This window comes from Rhinatrema bivittatum, chromosome 3 (assembly GCF_901001135.1).
Source record: "Rhinatrema bivittatum chromosome 3, aRhiBiv1.1, whole genome shotgun sequence".
NCBI lineage: Eukaryota > Metazoa > Chordata > Amphibia > Gymnophiona > Rhinatrematidae > Rhinatrema > Rhinatrema bivittatum.
Genome location: NC_042617.1, coordinates 444,960,734 through 444,979,920, shown reverse-complemented (window position 1 = coordinate 444,979,920; position 19,187 = coordinate 444,960,734). Strand labels below are relative to the sequence as shown.

The following is a 19,187-nucleotide window of genomic DNA, read 5'->3' as shown; positions in this document are numbered from 1 at the left end:
TACTGCATGGATGGATTCCCATTCCCTCTCTCAAAACATTTACTATGATTTTGGTGAATTTGCTAGTTATCAATTTTCCCCTTTTTTCATTGCTGTCTCAGCAGTCCCTCAAAACAACTTTCAAGTTCTAAAAAAGAAAAAATAGAATTCTGCTATGGAAAAGTCTAAGTCAAAGAAATCTGTGGTTAGTGCGTTAAAGGCCTGTGGATGTGGGTGCCATATATTCATCATGGACACCCACACTGAATGCTTTTGCTACCTAGGCCCAGGCCATGATGCCCTCAGTTATTCCAGTTGTGGCAGGATGTCTCTGCAGGCTCTTCAGACTCATGCCTGGAAAATGGAAAATCTGCAGAAGTCTGCCCCAGGTAAGGCCTTGAAGCTTCAATGTGAGGGCAGGCAGCACAGTCACTCTTCCTACTAGAGCAAGGTTTCTTGGACTGTTGGAGCCATAAGAAAATTGGTCACACTGAGAGTCAGCTCTCCTTTCTGCAAATCATCTGGGAAGGTTCCCCCACCCCACCCCCGGACTGGTGCTGGTTTCCATATTTGTCACAGATCTGGGTCTGAGCGTGGTGCAGAGGTCCAGGGCACCGAAGGAGGCATTGAGAAAAGTGCCTAAGTGGCACAAGGGTTCCTCTCCAGGACCATCTCATTCAGGCCTTAAGAAGATAGCACTGTTGGCGTAGAGCTTTGCTGGAGCAGACCCCAACTAGACATTGAGGAGTATGCCTTCAATCTCCTTGATGAGGCTGTTCGGCACAGTTGGCCCTTTCCATAGTGGGAGGGATTCCTCTGGCACTGGCAGCCAGTTCTTCTCTGATCTGGCCTCAGCATCATCAAGAGTGCCTTCAGTGGTAGCAGTGTGGTATGAGTTGGCACTAGCCAAGATGTAGTCAGTTTACTTGGTGTGGAGCACCCCAGTGCAGGCCATCAATGCAGGCCAGCAGACAGTACATTGGTGTGAAAGGCTGTAGTAGCGGCACCAGTGGTGCGATTTGATTCCATACAGTGGAATGCATCAGTACAACCTGCGTGTAGCACATCTGAGCCAAGTGTATCCAAGTTGAGGCGCTGGTTACACCAACCTCTTCTTTGACACTACTGCTACTGCAGTGCCCAGACTAAGGAATGTTATTTCCTGCTTATACTGTTTCATTGTAAACCGGTTTGATATGCATTTAATGCATGAAAATCGGTATATAAAAATAAAAAATAAATAAATAAATAAATAAAGACAAACCTGTCTGGGTGTCCAAGGAGGATATATCCCAGATGTGTCACCACCTCTTCCAGTGCATTGGGTCCCTCCATGGATGGTGTCCCAGCTGTCTGAGATGGTGAGGAATTTCTTTGTCTTCTTACTCCCCGAAAACCAGAGGGAGAGTCTCTCCTGCTCAGGATGGAGGAACTTTTTTTTGCATAGCAGGGTTCAAGAGAGTTTATGGAATGTCCAAGCATTCCCTTGTGAAACTTCATCAGCGGGGTGAGCCCACGAGATATTCTGATTAGTTAACCTCTTCCCAGGGTGTCTCCTTTGAAGGATTTGGAGACAGAATGTATGGAGTCGGTGCTTTCAGAGTTTCTGCCAGTATGCTCTCCTTCTGATCATCTTCCTCTATTGTCTTACTTTTCATCTGGGTCATGGATGAGTCTGGTGATGAAGGGTCTCTGGAATGCCGTCGGATTCTTCCCTGGCCCTACTTCAGCATATTTTACCTCCGGAGAATCTCATTTATTATCTTTTTCTGGAGAAAATGGTGAATACACTGTTCATTAATCTTGAGAAAGAAGAGAACCCAAGAATGGATGATTTCTGGCTGTTGCAATTTATCTAGCCTCCTGTGGAATGGACTTCTATCCCAGTTCATGGCCTTTTAAAGGACCTCAAATGAGACTATGGCAGCCTCCCATGTCTTGCCTGCTGGTTGCATGCATAATTGATTTAAAATACAGAATCCAGGCCTTTCCTAGCTTTTGTATGGTCTGGCTGCTGCATCATTCGGTAGTGGTGAAATCTGCCTTGAAGCATATGAAATGCTTGGGGGAACATTCTAATGTGCTTCCAGGGAAAGATCCTTTGGGAAAGTGGTCTTCCAGGGATCGATGTTTAGTGCAAGGATTGCAGCCCACTAGCAATTCATAGTACAGTGCATGCATAAATGTGTTCTAAAGCTGAAACCTCTCGAGAACTCTGGAGACTCTTGTTAGGATAAGTTCAGCAGGACATGGAGGAATGTGGTGAAGCAGCTAATCTGGTCCTCCTGTGAGGCTTTTGGTACTGATGCTTGAACTTCAGCAGTGTCTATTAAAGTCAGAAGGCTTGTTTGGCTCTGGGGGGTGGATTCCAGGAAGATGTTAACAATCATCTGGCAGATGTCCCGTGCATGGGGAACACCTGTTCAGGAACAAGTTACAGGAGAAGATAGTGCTGATTTTAAGGAATATCAGTTCACCTTGGAGTCCCTGTCTTCAATGCTGACTGACCAGCCCGCTTTGGCCAGATACCAATATTTCTCATACAAATAAACTTTTATTACCAGAGAATGCCCTTCCACCCATTTCAAGGCAACAAGCCCTGCCTTTCCCTGTTCATCAGCTTCTTTTAGAGGTCAACAGAAAGAAAGGTGGCAGCCTAAAGCTCAACAACTATAGCTAAAACTTGGGGTTGAGCTTTTGACACCCCTGAGGCCCCTTTTCTTCAACTTCTCTGGCAGGAGGAAGGATTCGGTCTTGACAGAATGGAACCACACCACAAAGTCCTGAGAATTGCAGAGTATGGCTGTTGCTTGCACTCCCAAACTACAGAATGTTGGTTTTCAGTCCTGACCCCACCCAGTTGTCTCAGCTACAACTGGAACTAACATGCCTTCTATTTCCAAAGGCCATAAAGCCTGTTTTCGCCTGGTTCTACATTATCCCCAAGAAGTCGGGTGCACTAAGGCCCATCATGTATTTGTAGAACTTGAACAATTTACTGGTCTGGGAGAGGTTCAAGATGAAATCATTCCAGACAATTCTGCATATGTACACATCCCCAGTCACCCTGCCCATAAGAGGTACCTCAGGTTTATTGTGAAAGACGTGTACTATCAATACAAGGTGCTCCCATTCAGCCTCTTGGCTGCTCCAAGAGTGTTCATGAAGAGTCTAGCAGTCGTATCGGTGCAGCTATGAACTTAAGCATTTGTGTGTTCCCATACCTGAACAATTGGTTGTTGTTGGGGCCCTCTCCGTCCTGGGATCACTCTTCACAGTGCTTTAGCTTCTCCAGTTCCTCCAATTCATAGCCAGTTTTTAAAGTTTAGCTTAATTCTCTTCCACTAGAGCCAATTCATAGGATCCTGGATCAGTTCACTTCAGGAAATAGCCTTCTTACCAGTCAAGAGGGCAGGATCTCTTGTGGGCCTCACAATGTTCCTTCTGCAGGATCAGGAACACATGACTGTGCTAAAAATAAGCACTAAAAATTTGATTTACAACTGATGTAGTTACAATGATTTACAGAGCGCATGTGCAATAAAAGAAAAGTTCACTAACATAAAAATAAAAATTGGTAATAAGCTGCTGGAAAATAAAAAAGTTAACTACATCGCAGGAGATTTAGTTGAGTTTTTGTTTTATCCTAGAAAGGTTAACTCAGGTTCTGAAGTGACTTCTGATTCCCTTTCCCCCATGTCCCTTGTCAAAAGTTAAAAGTGGCTGATGGTTCCCGGACCTCCCCTTTCCCAGGATGTTCTGTCCCTCCAAAGGATCTTGAGGGAAGACCTCCTCATCTGAAGATCACCCTGCCACAAGTCCCCATTCAAACACACCCTCTTCTCCCATATAACCAGTGTGGTTAACAGAACGGAGTATTGTATTAAGTAGGTAAAATGCAGGAGGCACAAATTGGATTTTCTATATAGGTTTCTTCTAGGTTTGACCACAGTTGCTGGAAGAATATCGTTTAAATAATTTTACAATTAATATAATATAAATTCTGTATGAACTCTGCTCATGCTCTTAAAGATTTTGAATATTATATGGTGTTATATAGTGGTATTGTCTTAGTGACGATTTTATAGTACAGGTTGTTTGAAAAAGATGGACCCGATTTTGAAATATACAGCTTTGAAATTGGGTCCATCATTTTGAAACACCCTGCGCATTGGATCATTTTTGGATTAACACTGGGAGCAGAGAAAACCCATTATTTTAACAGATGTTGCTTCCGTAGTATGACGTATGTTATAAAAATGAGATAATAAAAATTCTTTGCAAGTCATCTTCTCCTATGCATTTTTTCCACTCATGAGGGGAACATGGCCAGAGCCACCCTCTGCCATGCTACCTAGTGAACAGTATTGCTCCACATCTCTTATGGTCCTCCTCTCATCCTTAATCTGCTTAATCTGGACGATGTAAAAAATGTAGATTGGGCTCAATGAATTTCCAGCTTTTGTGTATGAAGGCATGGTTTAGAACTCATTTTAATAATTGGGTTGGGCTGTTATTTCAAGAAATTTGTCATGGGGCCTCAGTGATAATTGGTCTCAAGTTTCCTGATTCAAGAAGTAATTATAAACTTGTTTCTGTTTTACTTTTTTATTAAAGTACCTTTTTTTTTAATAGTTATTTTCTGGCATATTGACATTTGGCACTTTCCATGACGATGTCGAGCCTCACGTCTCAGAGCCTGCTGACTTTTGTGGAAGAGGAGAATGTTGGTGCCTTGAAAGCACTTCTGGAAAAATGCAAAGATGTGGATGAAAGAAATGAGGTATGACAAGTATGATTCCCTGATATATGATACATTTGTAAGAAATATTGCAAAGTGTGCTAGAGCTGACTTACAGCAAATACTTTTATATTTATATACTCAACATCCAAGAGAGAGCTAAAAAACATCACCACTTAGACTATAGAGGACATCTGAAGTGGACTGGAGGTTCTTTGGGGATAGAGACATACAGATTGTACCTGCATGTAATCCACTTTGAAGTGCCAAAAGTTGGAATATAAATCAAATAAATAAATTCAGTTAGTAAATAGAGAAGTTATGAATTTAAGGTTAGTAAATAGAGAAGATATGAATATGCCAAATTTAAGGTAAAATATGCCAAATTTAAGGTAAAAAAAATACATTAAAAGTATAAATGATTGCTGTCTCATAGGTTTTGTATGTAAAACAACAACTTTAAAAGTTTTCCAGCCTGCTCAGATATTTTAATATATCCCTTTATTGCAGAATGGTCAGACTCCATTGATGTTGGCAGCTGAGCAAGGCAATTTGGAAATGGTTCAAGAGCTTTTAAGCAAAGGAGCTAACTGCAATTTGGAGGATGTCGTAAGTACTCATTTTTTTTTCTATGTTTGGGTAAGAAACCATAACATTAGTATGAGTATCTAGGATCCAACAAACGTGTAAATATGGCAAATAATAAACAGGAAAGAGACCTAAGAGTAATCATCACAGAAGACCTGAAGTTTATTTAAAATAAAATTTGTTACCCAGGCGTTCCACTGTTCATGGGTAACAAATGAAAGAACATCCATAATTATAAAATACAAAACAACATTAACAACAACAACAAAGTAAAAGAAAACTGTGATCAATCCTTCATAACACCATCTAAATAGCATTAAACAAAGCTGTACTAAACTAATCATAAAGCTATCCTGACCGTTCAAATGTTTACTTAAAGAAATATTCTTCTATATGTATTTTGAAAAATTTGTGACATTCAATAGATTGCGATTGGGAGGAAGCTAGTTCCAAAGTACGAGTCCTACGACAGAAAAAAACTGTTGCACGGGCTTATGTCAATTGGACTAATCTGGGAGAAAGGATTTCTAGAAAATTCTAGCTACTAGAGTAGGGGTGGCCATCCTTTCACGTACAAAGAGACAAGAAATAGGGATGCACAGTATTAAAGAGACTCAAGTTTTCAAAAGATGAGGAGGTATCCCTTCCACTAATCTCTCTCCCTTTCTCAATCCACCCACTCTGTCCCCCTGGTCTCTCTCAATTCCATTCTATTCTCAGCAGTCTCTCTCAATTCTCCCTCTTTCTCAGTCTCCCAACCCTATCCACACCAGTTTCTCTGTCTCATTCTGTTCACACTAGTCTCTCTCTTAATCTCGCCCCAAGTCTCTCATAATCCTTCCACCTTGTTCCGCCCCCCCCAAGCATTTCTATCTTTTCATGCTGCTCCTACCAGACTCTTTCTCAATTTTCCACCCTGTCCCCACCAGTTTCTGTCAATTTTCCTACCAGTCTCTTTCTGTTAATCCCAACCATCTCTCAGTCCTATCCTGGCCCCAATCTCTCAATCTTCCCACCCATCTCTCTCTCAATCCTCTCATCTTGTCTCATCAATATCTTTCTCAGTCCTCCCATCCTATCCCCACCTGTCTCTGACCAGCATCTTTCTCTGCCCCTTAGACAATGTCTGTCTTTCTTTTCTCTCTTGTCCCCATCAATCTCTCTCAATCAGCCCCAGCTGATTCCCCAAATCCCAGAAAAACAATGACAAGGGCTCAGTGGCTCAACATTAACACCTCCTTCCCCAGCCCTTGTGCTATTCTTTCCCCTCTCCTCACCCTCTGCCTACTACCAGTATCTCCCCTGACCCCACCCCCTCTTATTCTCTCTCTCTTTCCCTCTGACAATGCCTCTTCAGCGCCCTCTCTGGATCTTTCGCATACACCTTCCACCATTACTCTTTCTGGCTCTCATGCACCCACCACCTTTCCCCCAAAATTCACCTCTTTTCAAGTCACATTCCCCATAAGTATTCACTTCCTCTTGCATATACCGTGTATCTTTTTCAAATCCTTCCCCTTCCAATCACTATCCCTGGCTCTCTCACCCTTACATCTCCATCACATCTCTTGCTTCATTCTTCCCTGTCCCATCACCACTTCTGGCTCTGTTACCTCACCCCCAACTCTCTCTCACTCTCCCTTCCACCTTCATTTCCTATGATTGTCACCCATCCTCACCCACACTCACCACCTCTGCTCACCCTGATGTCATTTCTGTTTTTTTATCCTTCACCCAATCACCACTCTGACTTTCTTGCACACATATCCTCATCTCCTGGTTTTCTCACAATCTTCTACTGATTTTCCACCTTCTATCCCTAACCCTGGTTCTCCCATGCTATCTCCACTCCCCCCAACATGGGCTCTCATACAGTACCCTATCTCAGCCTTTTCTCTCTGGGCCAGAATTTAAAACTTAGACTCGGGCGTAGATTTGTGCGTGCAACCCGGCACGCACAAATCTACGCCCGATTTTATAACATGTGCGCACAGCCGCGCACATTTTATAAAGTCCGGGGTCGGCGCACGCAAGGGGGTGCACAGTTGTGCACACATGCGCGCGCCCAGCCCTAGGGGAGCCCCGATGGCTTTCCCTGTTCCCTCCAAGGCCACTTCGAAATCAGAGCAGCCTCGGAGGGAACTTTCTTTCTGCCACCCCTCACTTTCCCCTCCCTTCCCCTTCCTAACCTGCCCCCCAGCCCTATCTAAACCCCCCCCCTTACCTTTGTTCACGAAGTTGTGCCTGCCTCCGGGCAGGTGTAGGTTATGTGTGCCGGTGCCCGCGATCCCGGGCACAGTGGCAAATGACTGTGCCTGGGATCCTCACACCTGTTGTAAAACATGTGGCAGCATGAACATTGGGGAGGAAAAAAAGTGTAGATAGTCCAATTTCATTGCCCACTTCAGGGTGATGGGAAGGAAAACAGTTAACTCCCATCTTCGCCACCTCATAAGCTCCTCCTTGTGCTGTTCCTTCCCAACTCTTGCAACATTCACCCCTTTTCATGTCACTGCCCTTAGAAGTATTCACCCCTTCTTGAACTTCTTTTCCTCTAAGCGTACACTTTATGTACTGCTCCCCCAACTATTTATCAACTACAGTCACACCTTTCTCCCCTTACCCCTTTCAGCATTCACCTCCTTTCCCTTGCCAAAATTATTCTGGCCTGACCTGAGTTTTGGGTGACTTCTTCCTCCCTTCTGCTATCAGCTGAATCCCAAGTCATGGGAGCACATCGAGCTGCTGGGCCTGGAGCTTTGTATACTCCAGCCCTTCCCCTCCTGACAACAGACCAGAGAAGAGCCATCTCTGCATGTAGCAGGTGGGGTGAGGATTTGGACAGGATGGAGACAGTTGGCTCTTTGCTGTCCTGCTAGCTCCAACCTCACACCCTTCTGACCTCCACTATGCTGATTTCAGATGTGGGGAGAGATGAGGGAAGGAAGAAGTGAGGTAAGTAATAGAGGAGGGATAAGGAGAGAAAACCTTCTGATCTCTGCCTCAGCCCCTCCTTTCTGCTCTGCAGTAACCAGCAATACTGTCAGGTCAAGAGGGGCTATGGCTCTTCCTTTCTTTGTTCTACTGTGTGCGCTTCCTGCACCGGTCCCTCACCTCTGTCCTTTGCAGTGCTACTCACTTGCCATGTGGCCAGGAGGGCAAAAGTCACATTTTGCACATAAAAGAGCCACAGGTTGGCCATCCCTGTACTAGAGCATAGGATACAAGAGGGCTGATAGAGCTTTATCACAGCACTAATGCATAGTGGAGCCCCCCTTGTTCAGGGCTGTATGGACAATGGTGGAATATTACATTTTTTCTGCCATATAATGGAGAGCCAATTAAATGACTGCAGAATAGGGATAATGTGGTCCTGAAGGTGGGCACTGGTAAGGACCTGTGTAGCAGTGTGTTGTATAATCTGTAGGGCTCTAATGATACCTGCAGGAAGCTCAGAATAAATAGAGTTATAAGAGACTGCATAACTATATGAAAATCCATGAATAGCAAAAATGGTGTCAATTTTTGTAGACGGAGCCAAGAGGAGTTGGTCATGGGTATTTTTTTCCTGAATTCAACTATTCCATGAATATGTGCATACAGTTGCTATACCCTAATAAAAATTTTGTTTGGTATCCGTTACATATCTGATTCACACCAAGGTTTTACTATATATCAGGGGGTGCATGAGGATCATGACAGGTATTTTTGGTGGGATCCACTTATGAACAAATGTACATGTGAAATTATGCCACCTAATAACTTTTTGCCAATTATGCCACATAACTTTTTTTTGGTTTTGCATCAGATCCACGTCAAGTGGTTGACAGGGGTTGGTTTTGTTGGGTTTTTTTTTAATCTTTATATATGCATGCTCCCTGAATACACATGTAAAAGCTTTTTGGTTTTGCATACAATCTGCACCAGATTTCCAGGAGATGTCTGGGTATGTGTGTGTGCGTTTATGTGTGTTTGGGGGTGGGGGGGAATCAGAGGAGACAGTCACATGTATTTTTGTCTAGATTCACTTGCGTTCCAAAAAGTAAGCTTCATTAGTTCTATGTAAAACTTCTAGTCATTACTTCATCTGCACTATGTCTTTTCTATAGTTAGATTTTCTTGTTTTCTTCATTGTTTATCTTATTAATTAGATCTTTTAGCATTTTCATGTTTTTTTTTTGTCTGTTGTCATTGCCACCTCAGCCCAGTGTGTTGATCGTAGCTTTGGTTGTGCTGAAATATGTTCGGTGCTTCTTTGCCCTGTTTCCCTCAAAAATTATTTTTTTTCACATTTTGGTGCCCATTTCCCAGACCATGTCCAAAAAGCAAGCTAGTGGTTGCAGAAGGTGATCAAAGTACTCTCACAAGATGTCTCTCACAGATTATAAGGAGTATTGCAATTGCTTGAATGAAGACCATGGTAAATGGCAGAATTTGACCCTACTAGTTTTGGTGCAAGTAAGCCCATGTTGAAACTGGTCTCAAAGTTCTTAATAAAGGCTCAGGTGACCAGCAATAGCCTCATTTAATCTGTTCTTGGCTACTTTTCATACTAATCCCTCAGCAATATCACTCATGAAAATATTATATAGAATTGGCCTCAGGACCCTGGAAGATCTCTGGCTTTCCCGTTTTCTTCACAGCTAAAAATTCAGTTCTTAACCCATGTCTTCTGGAATTCCATTACTATTTTTTCTTCCTTCACCTTTCCTAGGAGGGCATTCCATGCATCTACCACTGTTTCCTTGAAGAAATATTGTCTAGTTTGATTCTTAAATCTGTTCTCTTTGTGCCTCGTATCATGAGCTCTTGTTCTATAATATCCTTTCTACTGAAAGGGACCTCTGATTTTCTTTTTTACCTTGCCAGCTACATAGTATGCTTTTTTTGGTGGTGGTCACACGTACTTGCAGGGTCTGTGAGTGCTTTACCATTAAACTTCAGGACTTAACAGGTTAAAAATGGGGCATATAAGAACCAAATGCGCCTTTGCCTTCTTTCCATATTTTATTAATTGCTGTTTGTTTTTATACTGGTACTGAGGGGTGGGCGAAAATAGAAGCTGGTAGGGAAGGGGGGGATGAAACTGTGTATTTCTATTTTGATGTGGAAGTGATGAATATTTGATATTTCAAGTTACAGAATATTATATGTTGTAAACTGTTCCATTTCTTAATAAAGAAGTTTTACTATAACATGTTAAAAATTTTATCAGAAGAAGATGGTATGTTATAACTATCCCAAGTTTTACCTTAATCAATCAATTGTCCTTCTACCATTGCTTATCTGTAATTGATGTCCAATCATAGCAATGCAACTATTACAGAATGCTGCAGCAAGACTATTAACAGATCCTGGAAATATGATCTCATTTACACCCTCGCTGATGGCACTGCATTCCAGAATCCAGAATCTATTATAAAGTAATACTAATATTCAACATCATTCATTCGAATAACACCAGACTGTTAGGAGTGATACTACAGCCCTACAATCTTAAACGAACACTAAGATCCCAAAGTAAAGGACTACTGAGTATTACCACAATACGGAGCACCCATTTGATGTAAATAGATCGAGTATTCTCCATAGTGGGTCCAAAGCTCTGGAATTCCCTTCCGGAAACATTATGAATCTTACCAGCTTGAAAGACATTTAAAATTGAATTAAAAACATAGCTATTCATAAACGTATATAACTTAACCTAAAAACTCAGAATATATGGAGCCACAAAGACACGAAGGACAAATGATAATCCCATCATGAAGAATAAACCAAATGAGAGAATGCATGATTCTCAAACAACCCACAGACTAAGATGTGAAAACCACCATTTTATTTGTGATTACCCACACTTCTTGCCCTATGTACTAGTTGTAATTCCATATATCCTAGAAACCATCTTTGGATGTATGGAAATTAATACCTACATATGAATACCAACATAATAACCAATCGCTATATTTTGTTTGTTTGTCTGTTGAATTTATAATTGTGAATGTCATCTTGTAAACCATTGTGATCTATACATGGAACAACGGTATATAAAATGTCTAAATAATAAATTGTAATAATAATGAGCTTCACAACCTACTCCTTCCCAAAAGGAAAAGTTCTACTCCTTTATCCAGTTTCACCTTTGTTAAGTAGTAAACTGAAGAGCAGCAGATGTGGCAGCAACACATGGAGGAAATGTCTACATGTGCTCAGAAGCGTTCTGAGTGCCCAAAATATTGTTTGATCCTATACACAACAGTCATGTGACCCAGTCGTATGGTTTATTGCACTGCTGTCTTTAGACAACACCAATTACAGATAAGCAATTATGTCTTATGTTGCTACAGCCTAGTTGTTAGTGGCTGGTAAAATCAATCTTCAGGTTTCTTTGTTGTCTTCCCTCAGGAAAATACTCAAAACTAACCAACATTTTCCTATTACTGTGTGGAGTGCTATAATTGTTTTGTTTTTCATTTCATTTTTGAATTAAAAGCATCCCACTGGAATGAGTCAGGAATGTGCATGTGCACCACCTTAAATGAAATAGCAGGAGAAAATTTGACATTATCAACATGTTGGATAGCCAAGTGAAATCTATATAGGCTGGAGCAGGAATCACGCTGACTCCAGCCTTTCTTCATGTAAATTTTACTTTTATTAATGTAATCAACAAAATAACATAATAGTAGACAGCCTATCTTTTTTTTTCAATTTAAACTTTATTGAAGAAGAAACATTAACAACAAAATCTTAATATGCAAAGTATACTTCTCCAAAAATTATAACAAATAATTATGCAATAACCCATTCACCCTCAGCCTCCCCCCACCCCCTCATACCCCAATCCCTACAGACTGATGTCGAACATCGAGAAGAAGATACAAGTGTGAATCAGACAACCACAAATATGAAACCAAATATAGGCAAGATACAATAGTAATGCCCTCCCCACCCCAAATATACCGATCCACATAACAAAATAGACACTATTAACATAGACAACTGCAAATGCTATTATAAAATAACACAATTTGCATGGCAGATATGTATGGGATTCTTTCCAAGTTACATAAGTGGCCCGATCCTTCTCAAAATTAGACAACATCTGCCTATGTACGGCTGTGATTTTACTCAGAATATATACAGTAGCAAAACGGCTCAGGACCTGTTTAACAGGTGGAACCATTGGCGATTTTCAGTGAAGAGCTATTTCACCCCTGGCAGCCATCAGTATATGGTGGATTAGTAATTGATTGAAGTACTGCATCACGAAATGGGTAAGTTTAATAGAGCTGATTTCGCACAGGGTTCAGATGGGATCCCCAGTGATATTTGCTACTAGTATATGGACATCTTGCCAAAACATCTAGATGAGCAGGCATGACCACCAGATATGAGACAGAGAGACCCTATCTGACCTCCAACCTCCAACAAGTATCACTAATTGAGGGATACATACGATGAAGGCGCTTTGGCGTTAAATACCAAGACCGCCACTGAAATAGAGCTCTTGGCCGCATGTAAAAAAATTTGATCCCAGTCTTGTTCAGGCCAATATATGGTGGGGTTTACTTTCCAACTCCTTATTTAACAAATTATAAACTTTGGAGATTGCCTCCTTCAAAGAATCAACCTTTGAGCAGTAGCCCTCAAAAAGAATTTGTTCCTTAAGGAGATCTTGTCGCACGACAGGTGAGAAAATAAAATGACGTAACTGAACATAGTGCAAAAAGTGTTTATCTTGTAAATCAAAACAATGCTTAAACACCTCCCAAGAAAGGATGCTATTACCCTCCCAAATCTGACCCAGTGAAATAATACCCCTGTCTACCCATGCCTTATTATAACTCTTCTCGAGGCTTGGTGAAAAATCAGGGTTATTATATAAAGAAGTACTATAAAAATACCATCTGTGGCCTAACAGTGTCCTCCTCCAATGTGACCAAATACGAAGAGTAGTAAGAGTACTAGGAGATACATTTCCTAATGATCGCCATGACTGTTTAGGCTGCCAGGATAAAATTGATAAAGAGGTCTCGCCCACGAAATACTGTTCAATGGTAACCCATTATTTCTGTTCGTACTGTCTATGTCACTCAACCAAAGCTCATAATTGGGCCAAGGCATAGTACCAAATGAGGTTTGGCACCCCTAGACCACCATTTAACTTGGGTTGAAATAATATACTCCGTGACACCCTGGGTTGACATCTTTTTCCAAATAAAAGAGAAAATGTGTCTCTGCCATATTTTTAGCAATTTGGGGGGTATGTAGATAGGTAGCGTTTGAAAGAGGTAAAGGAAGCGAAGCAATTTATTCATCTTAATAGAGGCTAGCCTCCAAAACCATGATTGTTATGTTTGAACTTGGTTTGTGGACCCTTGGGTTGTGGAGAGACTGGAGGGAGGACACTGAGGAAATATACTGCTAAGGCATTTAATTTTCAAAATAGAGACTATGGTGCAGTGAGAAAAATGGTTAGGAAAAATTAACGGAGGAACTGCACAGGCTAAGAGCTTACATCATGCAAGGACATTGTTTAAAAATATCATCTTGGAAGCCCAGATTAGATGTATTCCATGCATTAAAAAAGGCGGAAGGAAGGCCAAATGACTGCCAGCATAGTTAAAAGGTGAGGCGAAAGAAGCTATTTTAGCCAAAAGAATATCTTTCAAGAAATATAAAAGGAATATGAATGAGGAAAACGGGATACAACATAAGCACTGGCAAGTTACATGCAAAGCATTGATAAGGAAGGCAAAAACAGAATTTGAAAAGAAGCTTGCTATGGAAGCAAAAACTTATAATAAAATCTTTTTCAGTTACATTTGAAACAAAAAGCCTGTAAGGGAGTCAGTTGAACCATTACATGTTCAAAATTGTAAAAGGGGTACTAAGGGAAGTTAAGACCATAGCAGAGAGATTAACTGAATTCTTTACTTCAGTCTTTTCTGAGGAAGATCTAAGGCAGATACCAATGCCAAAAGTGCTATTTAACTGAAACATATCTCAGTGAACCTGGAAGATGTAATAAGGCAAATGGGTAAACAAAAAAATAGCAAATCATCTGCACCAGATGATATACATCCCAGAGTTCTGAAAGAACTGAAAAATGAAATTATAGACCTACTATTGGTAATCTGTAAACTATCATTAAAATTAGCTGTGGTACCTAAAGATTGGAGGGTGACCAAAATAATGCCTGCTTTTAAAAAAGGTTCCATAGATGATCCAGGAAACTACAGAAGTGTGACGCCAGGAAAAATGGTTGATATTATTATAAAGAACAAAATTACTGAACATATAGTCATATGTTCAGTAATTTTGGACAAAGCTGACATGAATTTAGCCAAGGAAGTCTTATCTCACCAATCTGCTACTTTTGTTTTTTGAAAAACAAGAATGATGAGACCCAAAAGAAAGCAGAAATCAAGAATTCAACATAAAAATATATATTCTGCTGTAAAAAAAAAGGCTCTTGTCATATCATTTAATAAAGATTTAAAGTGACCATCATATAGTGTCTCTGGTGCTACTAGACTTATTTGATAAAGCCTTTAGAGCCCGAGAGCCTGGTATCTCTGGGTGCTGATGGCTTATTAGTCAAGCCTTAAAGCACTACGGCCAGTTTAATCATCGGTCACTGTTTCATTGTCATGGCTGTGATTATCAATTAGCTGTGTTTATCAATGTTTCACAATTGTGCACATTTGAAGAATATATAATGTGCACTTATCTTTTTAATCAATCTGGTCCTGAGGTTGATCCTCTGCTGCAGGGTTTCAGAGTAAGAAACTCCTTCTTCAGGGAGCTTCAGGAAAACGCAGTTATATATTGATGAAATCAGCTTAGTTAGCCCACTACGCAAGACACAAAAAATGAAAATATAAACGAGCCTGTCGATGCTGGATCGCTATTGATTTTATGCATGGCTAACGGTGGAAGAAACACTTACTGTGACACTCTGATATGATCAGCTTAACTCGTTGATTGTGAAAATTGTTTGTGCTGCAACAACGATAGCAAAATAACATGTTTAAAATAAATTGCTCAAGTATAAAAGACCTTATTGTAAAAAACCAAACCTTTTCAGGAACTTACGTCTGCCTGGCTATATGCTGCCTGCTTCGGTTTTTCTTCTCTGTGGCTGACAGATGCGCTGCCGCCAAAACGCTGTATTTAAAGGTATTCCATCGTCTGTGTTGACAAGCAGGAAATGACGAATTGATTCCAAATATAGAGATATCCAAATAAGGGTAATGACGTCTACTTTGGCGGCCATTTTGGTATAAGTCCTTATATGGATAATGACATCGCCATATCTCCATATTTGGAGATATGGCGACACCATTATCCATTTAAGGACGTCATTATCCATTTAAGGACGTCATTAGCCGGGCAGATGTAAGTTCCTGAAAAGGTTTGGTTTTTGACAATAAGGTCTTGCTGTGGCCAGGATTCCCTTATCTGGGGCTGGAGGCGGCCATTTGCCGCTGTACTGGCCGCCTCCAGCCCCGTCCCCCCCAGACCGTCCCTTTTCTTTGGCTCGGCACTTTGGCACATAACGGGAGTTACGCACGTGGCCAGGCCCCTTCTAAAATGTGTGCGGCGCACAACCCCCATTTTCCCCACGTGCAGGGGATTAAAAATCAGGCCAATAGGGAAGAATTTTTTTCTCCTCCCTATTCTCACACATGGAGCAGCCAAGCTTTCTCCCAGCTTACACCATCCAGCCAGTAACATCAGAAACAGTGATGCCAGGAAGGCCGCCACTTCCTCCTTCATCCTCCTTGGAGAACAAGAGGATCTTCTGCCATTGTTTGTTCCTTTGAGAGATCCTTCTCTGGGTTCATCACAAAGATTAGGGAGTCCTGTCCTGCCTTCCCTAAGGGAGTCCCCGGGCAGTTCCTCCAGAGGAACCACTGGATCATTCCTTTCCACCCAAGATTCCATATTCATAGAAAAAATAGGCACCTTCCTTAAGGTGGCAGTAAAGAAAGATCCTGATCCATGGGCAAAAGTGATGGGGATCTTAAAAATGTTAGACATCCTGGCGGAACTGTCCCCACTCCCATCTCAAATGGTGCTAGACAAAGTGCTGATGAAGACATAGAAATTTCCAATTTCGGAGGGGCCCATAGCATGCAAAGTGGATCTTAAATTCTGCCTGAAGAAGATACCACGATATGGTGTAGTTCAACTACCCCATAATTCAGTAGTGGTGGAGTTGGCCATGAAACAGGCAAAAAAAGACTAGATTTCACTCTAATACGCCACCAAGGAAAGACCACAAGCTGCTAGATGGTTTTGGCACGAAGGTGTTTCAGAGCTTAATGCTCATGTCTCAAATTCAACAGCATCCCCTCCACCCATTCCTTACCCAGCCTATCCACCCTTCTCCTCAACTATCTCTAACAGAATTTCCATTAGATAGGCCTCCCATCCCCACCTTCTCCTACCCAATCCCTTATAATTCCCCCCATACTTCCCTCCTACCCTCCACTAGCGGAACTGCAATTATAATTGCTACATAAGTATGGGGTAGGGTGGACACTTATTTATCCAAGATATTTCATCTTTTTATTTCTACTTTATTTTCTAAGGAATTCTGGAATATATTTTTCACTTGGTAGTTTTGGGGTAGAATGCATTGATACATGGAAAAAACACGGAATGAATGAATTTTACTTCCAGGTTATAAGGCAACGAAGGTGAACATTTTGGAAGGGACTGTAGGTCTTTCTGTAGCCATTGTATGGAATGCGATTTGAAACTGTTTAAAAATGCTGAGGAAGAGGACAGAGAGGGGATGGATATTACTGATGTACTGGATAGAAACAAAAAGAAGCAGGCAACCTAACTTGATTGAGTCTGACCAAAAAATGAGCCCAGTTAAAACAGATATAAAAACAAAGGTGGCAAAAACTAAGGGAACTACTGAGGGGGTGAAAAAAGAGGTTTTAATATATGTTTTAAATATTTTTTTTCCAAAAAGGGGGGTTACAGGTGCTGCAGCTTTAATTCATCTCACCAAACTTTATTTTTTTTCAGAGTTTTTTTTCCCCTCAAATCAGTTCAGGTAGTTGTATACATTACCAGTTGATACTGTCATATGGCAGTTCATTTTTCTTTCTGGCTGTAGCAGTAACTAATTATGATGAACCATAATTCTGTTTTTGTTAAAACATTTTTCTTGCAACTCTTTAAAGTGTGTGGAGACCATTAAAAAAGGCAAAGCGCATACTGGCAAAAAAGCATTACTGCATCATATGATTTGACCAGATACACATATCATGTAATTTTGCAGTGGGTGTATATCATCATTAGTAAAATAACTCTTGAGGCAAGGTAAACAGATTAATCTGTGCCTTGCAGTACGTATGAACGGTTGTGCCTTCTAGCTTTCAGCAAACCACTCTTTCAATGACAACGTGGTATGATCACTTGGTATGTAAATTATAAATATTTTCTTGTTGTAAATGTTAGTTTATTTTAAGTGCTTATTAACATACTAAATTATTTTCTTACTGTAGGATAACTGGACCGCTCTTATTTCAGCAGCAAAAGAAGGTCATGTAGATATTGTGAGGGAGCTACTTAACAGCAATGCTAACTTGGAGCACCGAGATATGGTATGTCTAATATTCTTTTCCTAATGTTCATTTTCACAGGATTGACAAGTGCAAAGTTTTAAGAATGAAAGCAAATTCATTTTTTTTGTGGTTCCTTTAGTTTGATTGTATATGGTTCCTTGCAAATGTATGACAGCATGTTGATGATTGCTTTCATTAATGTGTAGAATGATTATCATTTTTCCTTTAAAGCTGAAGCTTTCCAAAGCTGCTTATGGAGAATTGTAACTTATTTTATTATTGTAAAAAAGGGTGTGTTTATGCTTTTGCTCTATCTCTTAGATTATAACATTTCAGATTAAACAATCCATTAATTTAATTATGCTTATATAAACATGACAGAAAATAAATAATTGCACTTTGTTTTGTACAGTGGATGAAGAGGACTGTAGGAAGTATGTCTGTAATTTAAACACTGGAGGTGAACATAGCACTGCCCTGACAAGGCAAATGCTAGCTTTTCATTAGATAGATATGTTGGGTATCCCTAAATGGTTAAACTGGTCTCCACTGTCCAATTAAGGGGGCCAATGTAATAAGCTGCGCAAAACCTGCCACAGGTTTTTGCGCAGGTAATTATGCATGGCTTTTAGTTCTAATTGTACATGCGTAAGTAATAATGCATTTAGTACTGTAAAAACAAGCGCACATACCAGTGCAATAACCCGCGTCAGGTTTTCTGTGAGTGCATGCAAATGACATGTAAAGGAGTAGTTATCTATTCACAGGCTATATAGGGAGCCGGACTAGCAGGGAGATCAGTTAGTATGGGGTTTTTAAGCAGGTATTTTAGCACCTGTGAAAGCTCTGCGGCTCCAGGCGGTGTTGACACTTGTCTGTCCCCGTCCCCTGCCCCGTCCTCCCCCGAGATTGCCAGTCCATCCGTCCTGGCTCCTGCTGTCTCCTGGCTGGGCTGCTCCGTGAGCCCGGGCACCTGAGAAGGATATTGCTGCATGGGGACACAACCACACTAATGCCAGCAATAGAGTAAAAGGGTTGGTAGGAGCTGAAACAAATTTTGTTTGAATAACATGGAGCTGATGTAATCAGCAGTAAGTAGGAAATACCCCTCTTTAGTCTGCTGCATTTTTTTCAATTGCGCCTATTTTAGTATGAGGTTTTCCATGGATTTCTGCACCTGGGCTTTATGCGGGTGTTGGTGTGTGTATTTGGTCTTGTATGCACTTTTCTGTGCATATCTAATTTGCATGCCAGCCCTTTATTACATCCCGTGCAGGTGCCTGCTTGTG

The 19,187-nt window shown here is 41.0% G+C and overlaps 1 protein-coding gene across 8 annotated transcripts in view; it reads left to right on the top strand.

Annotated features, from left to right (window-relative positions):
• KIDINS220 (kinase D interacting substrate 220) overlaps positions 1-19,187 on the top strand; it is a 376,999-nt gene that overhangs the window by 50,317 nt on the left and 307,495 nt on the right. For all 8 annotated transcript variants that reach the window (XM_029595825.1, XM_029595823.1, XM_029595820.1 and 5 more), the window contains 3 exons: positions 4,615-4,762; positions 5,231-5,329; positions 17,839-17,937. In XM_029595825.1, the coding sequence (XP_029451685.1) occupies positions 4,649-4,762; positions 5,231-5,329; positions 17,839-17,937 (312 nt within the window). In that variant the 5' untranslated portion in view covers positions 4,615-4,648. The remainder of the gene's footprint in view (positions 1-4,614; positions 4,763-5,230; positions 5,330-17,838; positions 17,938-19,187) is intronic.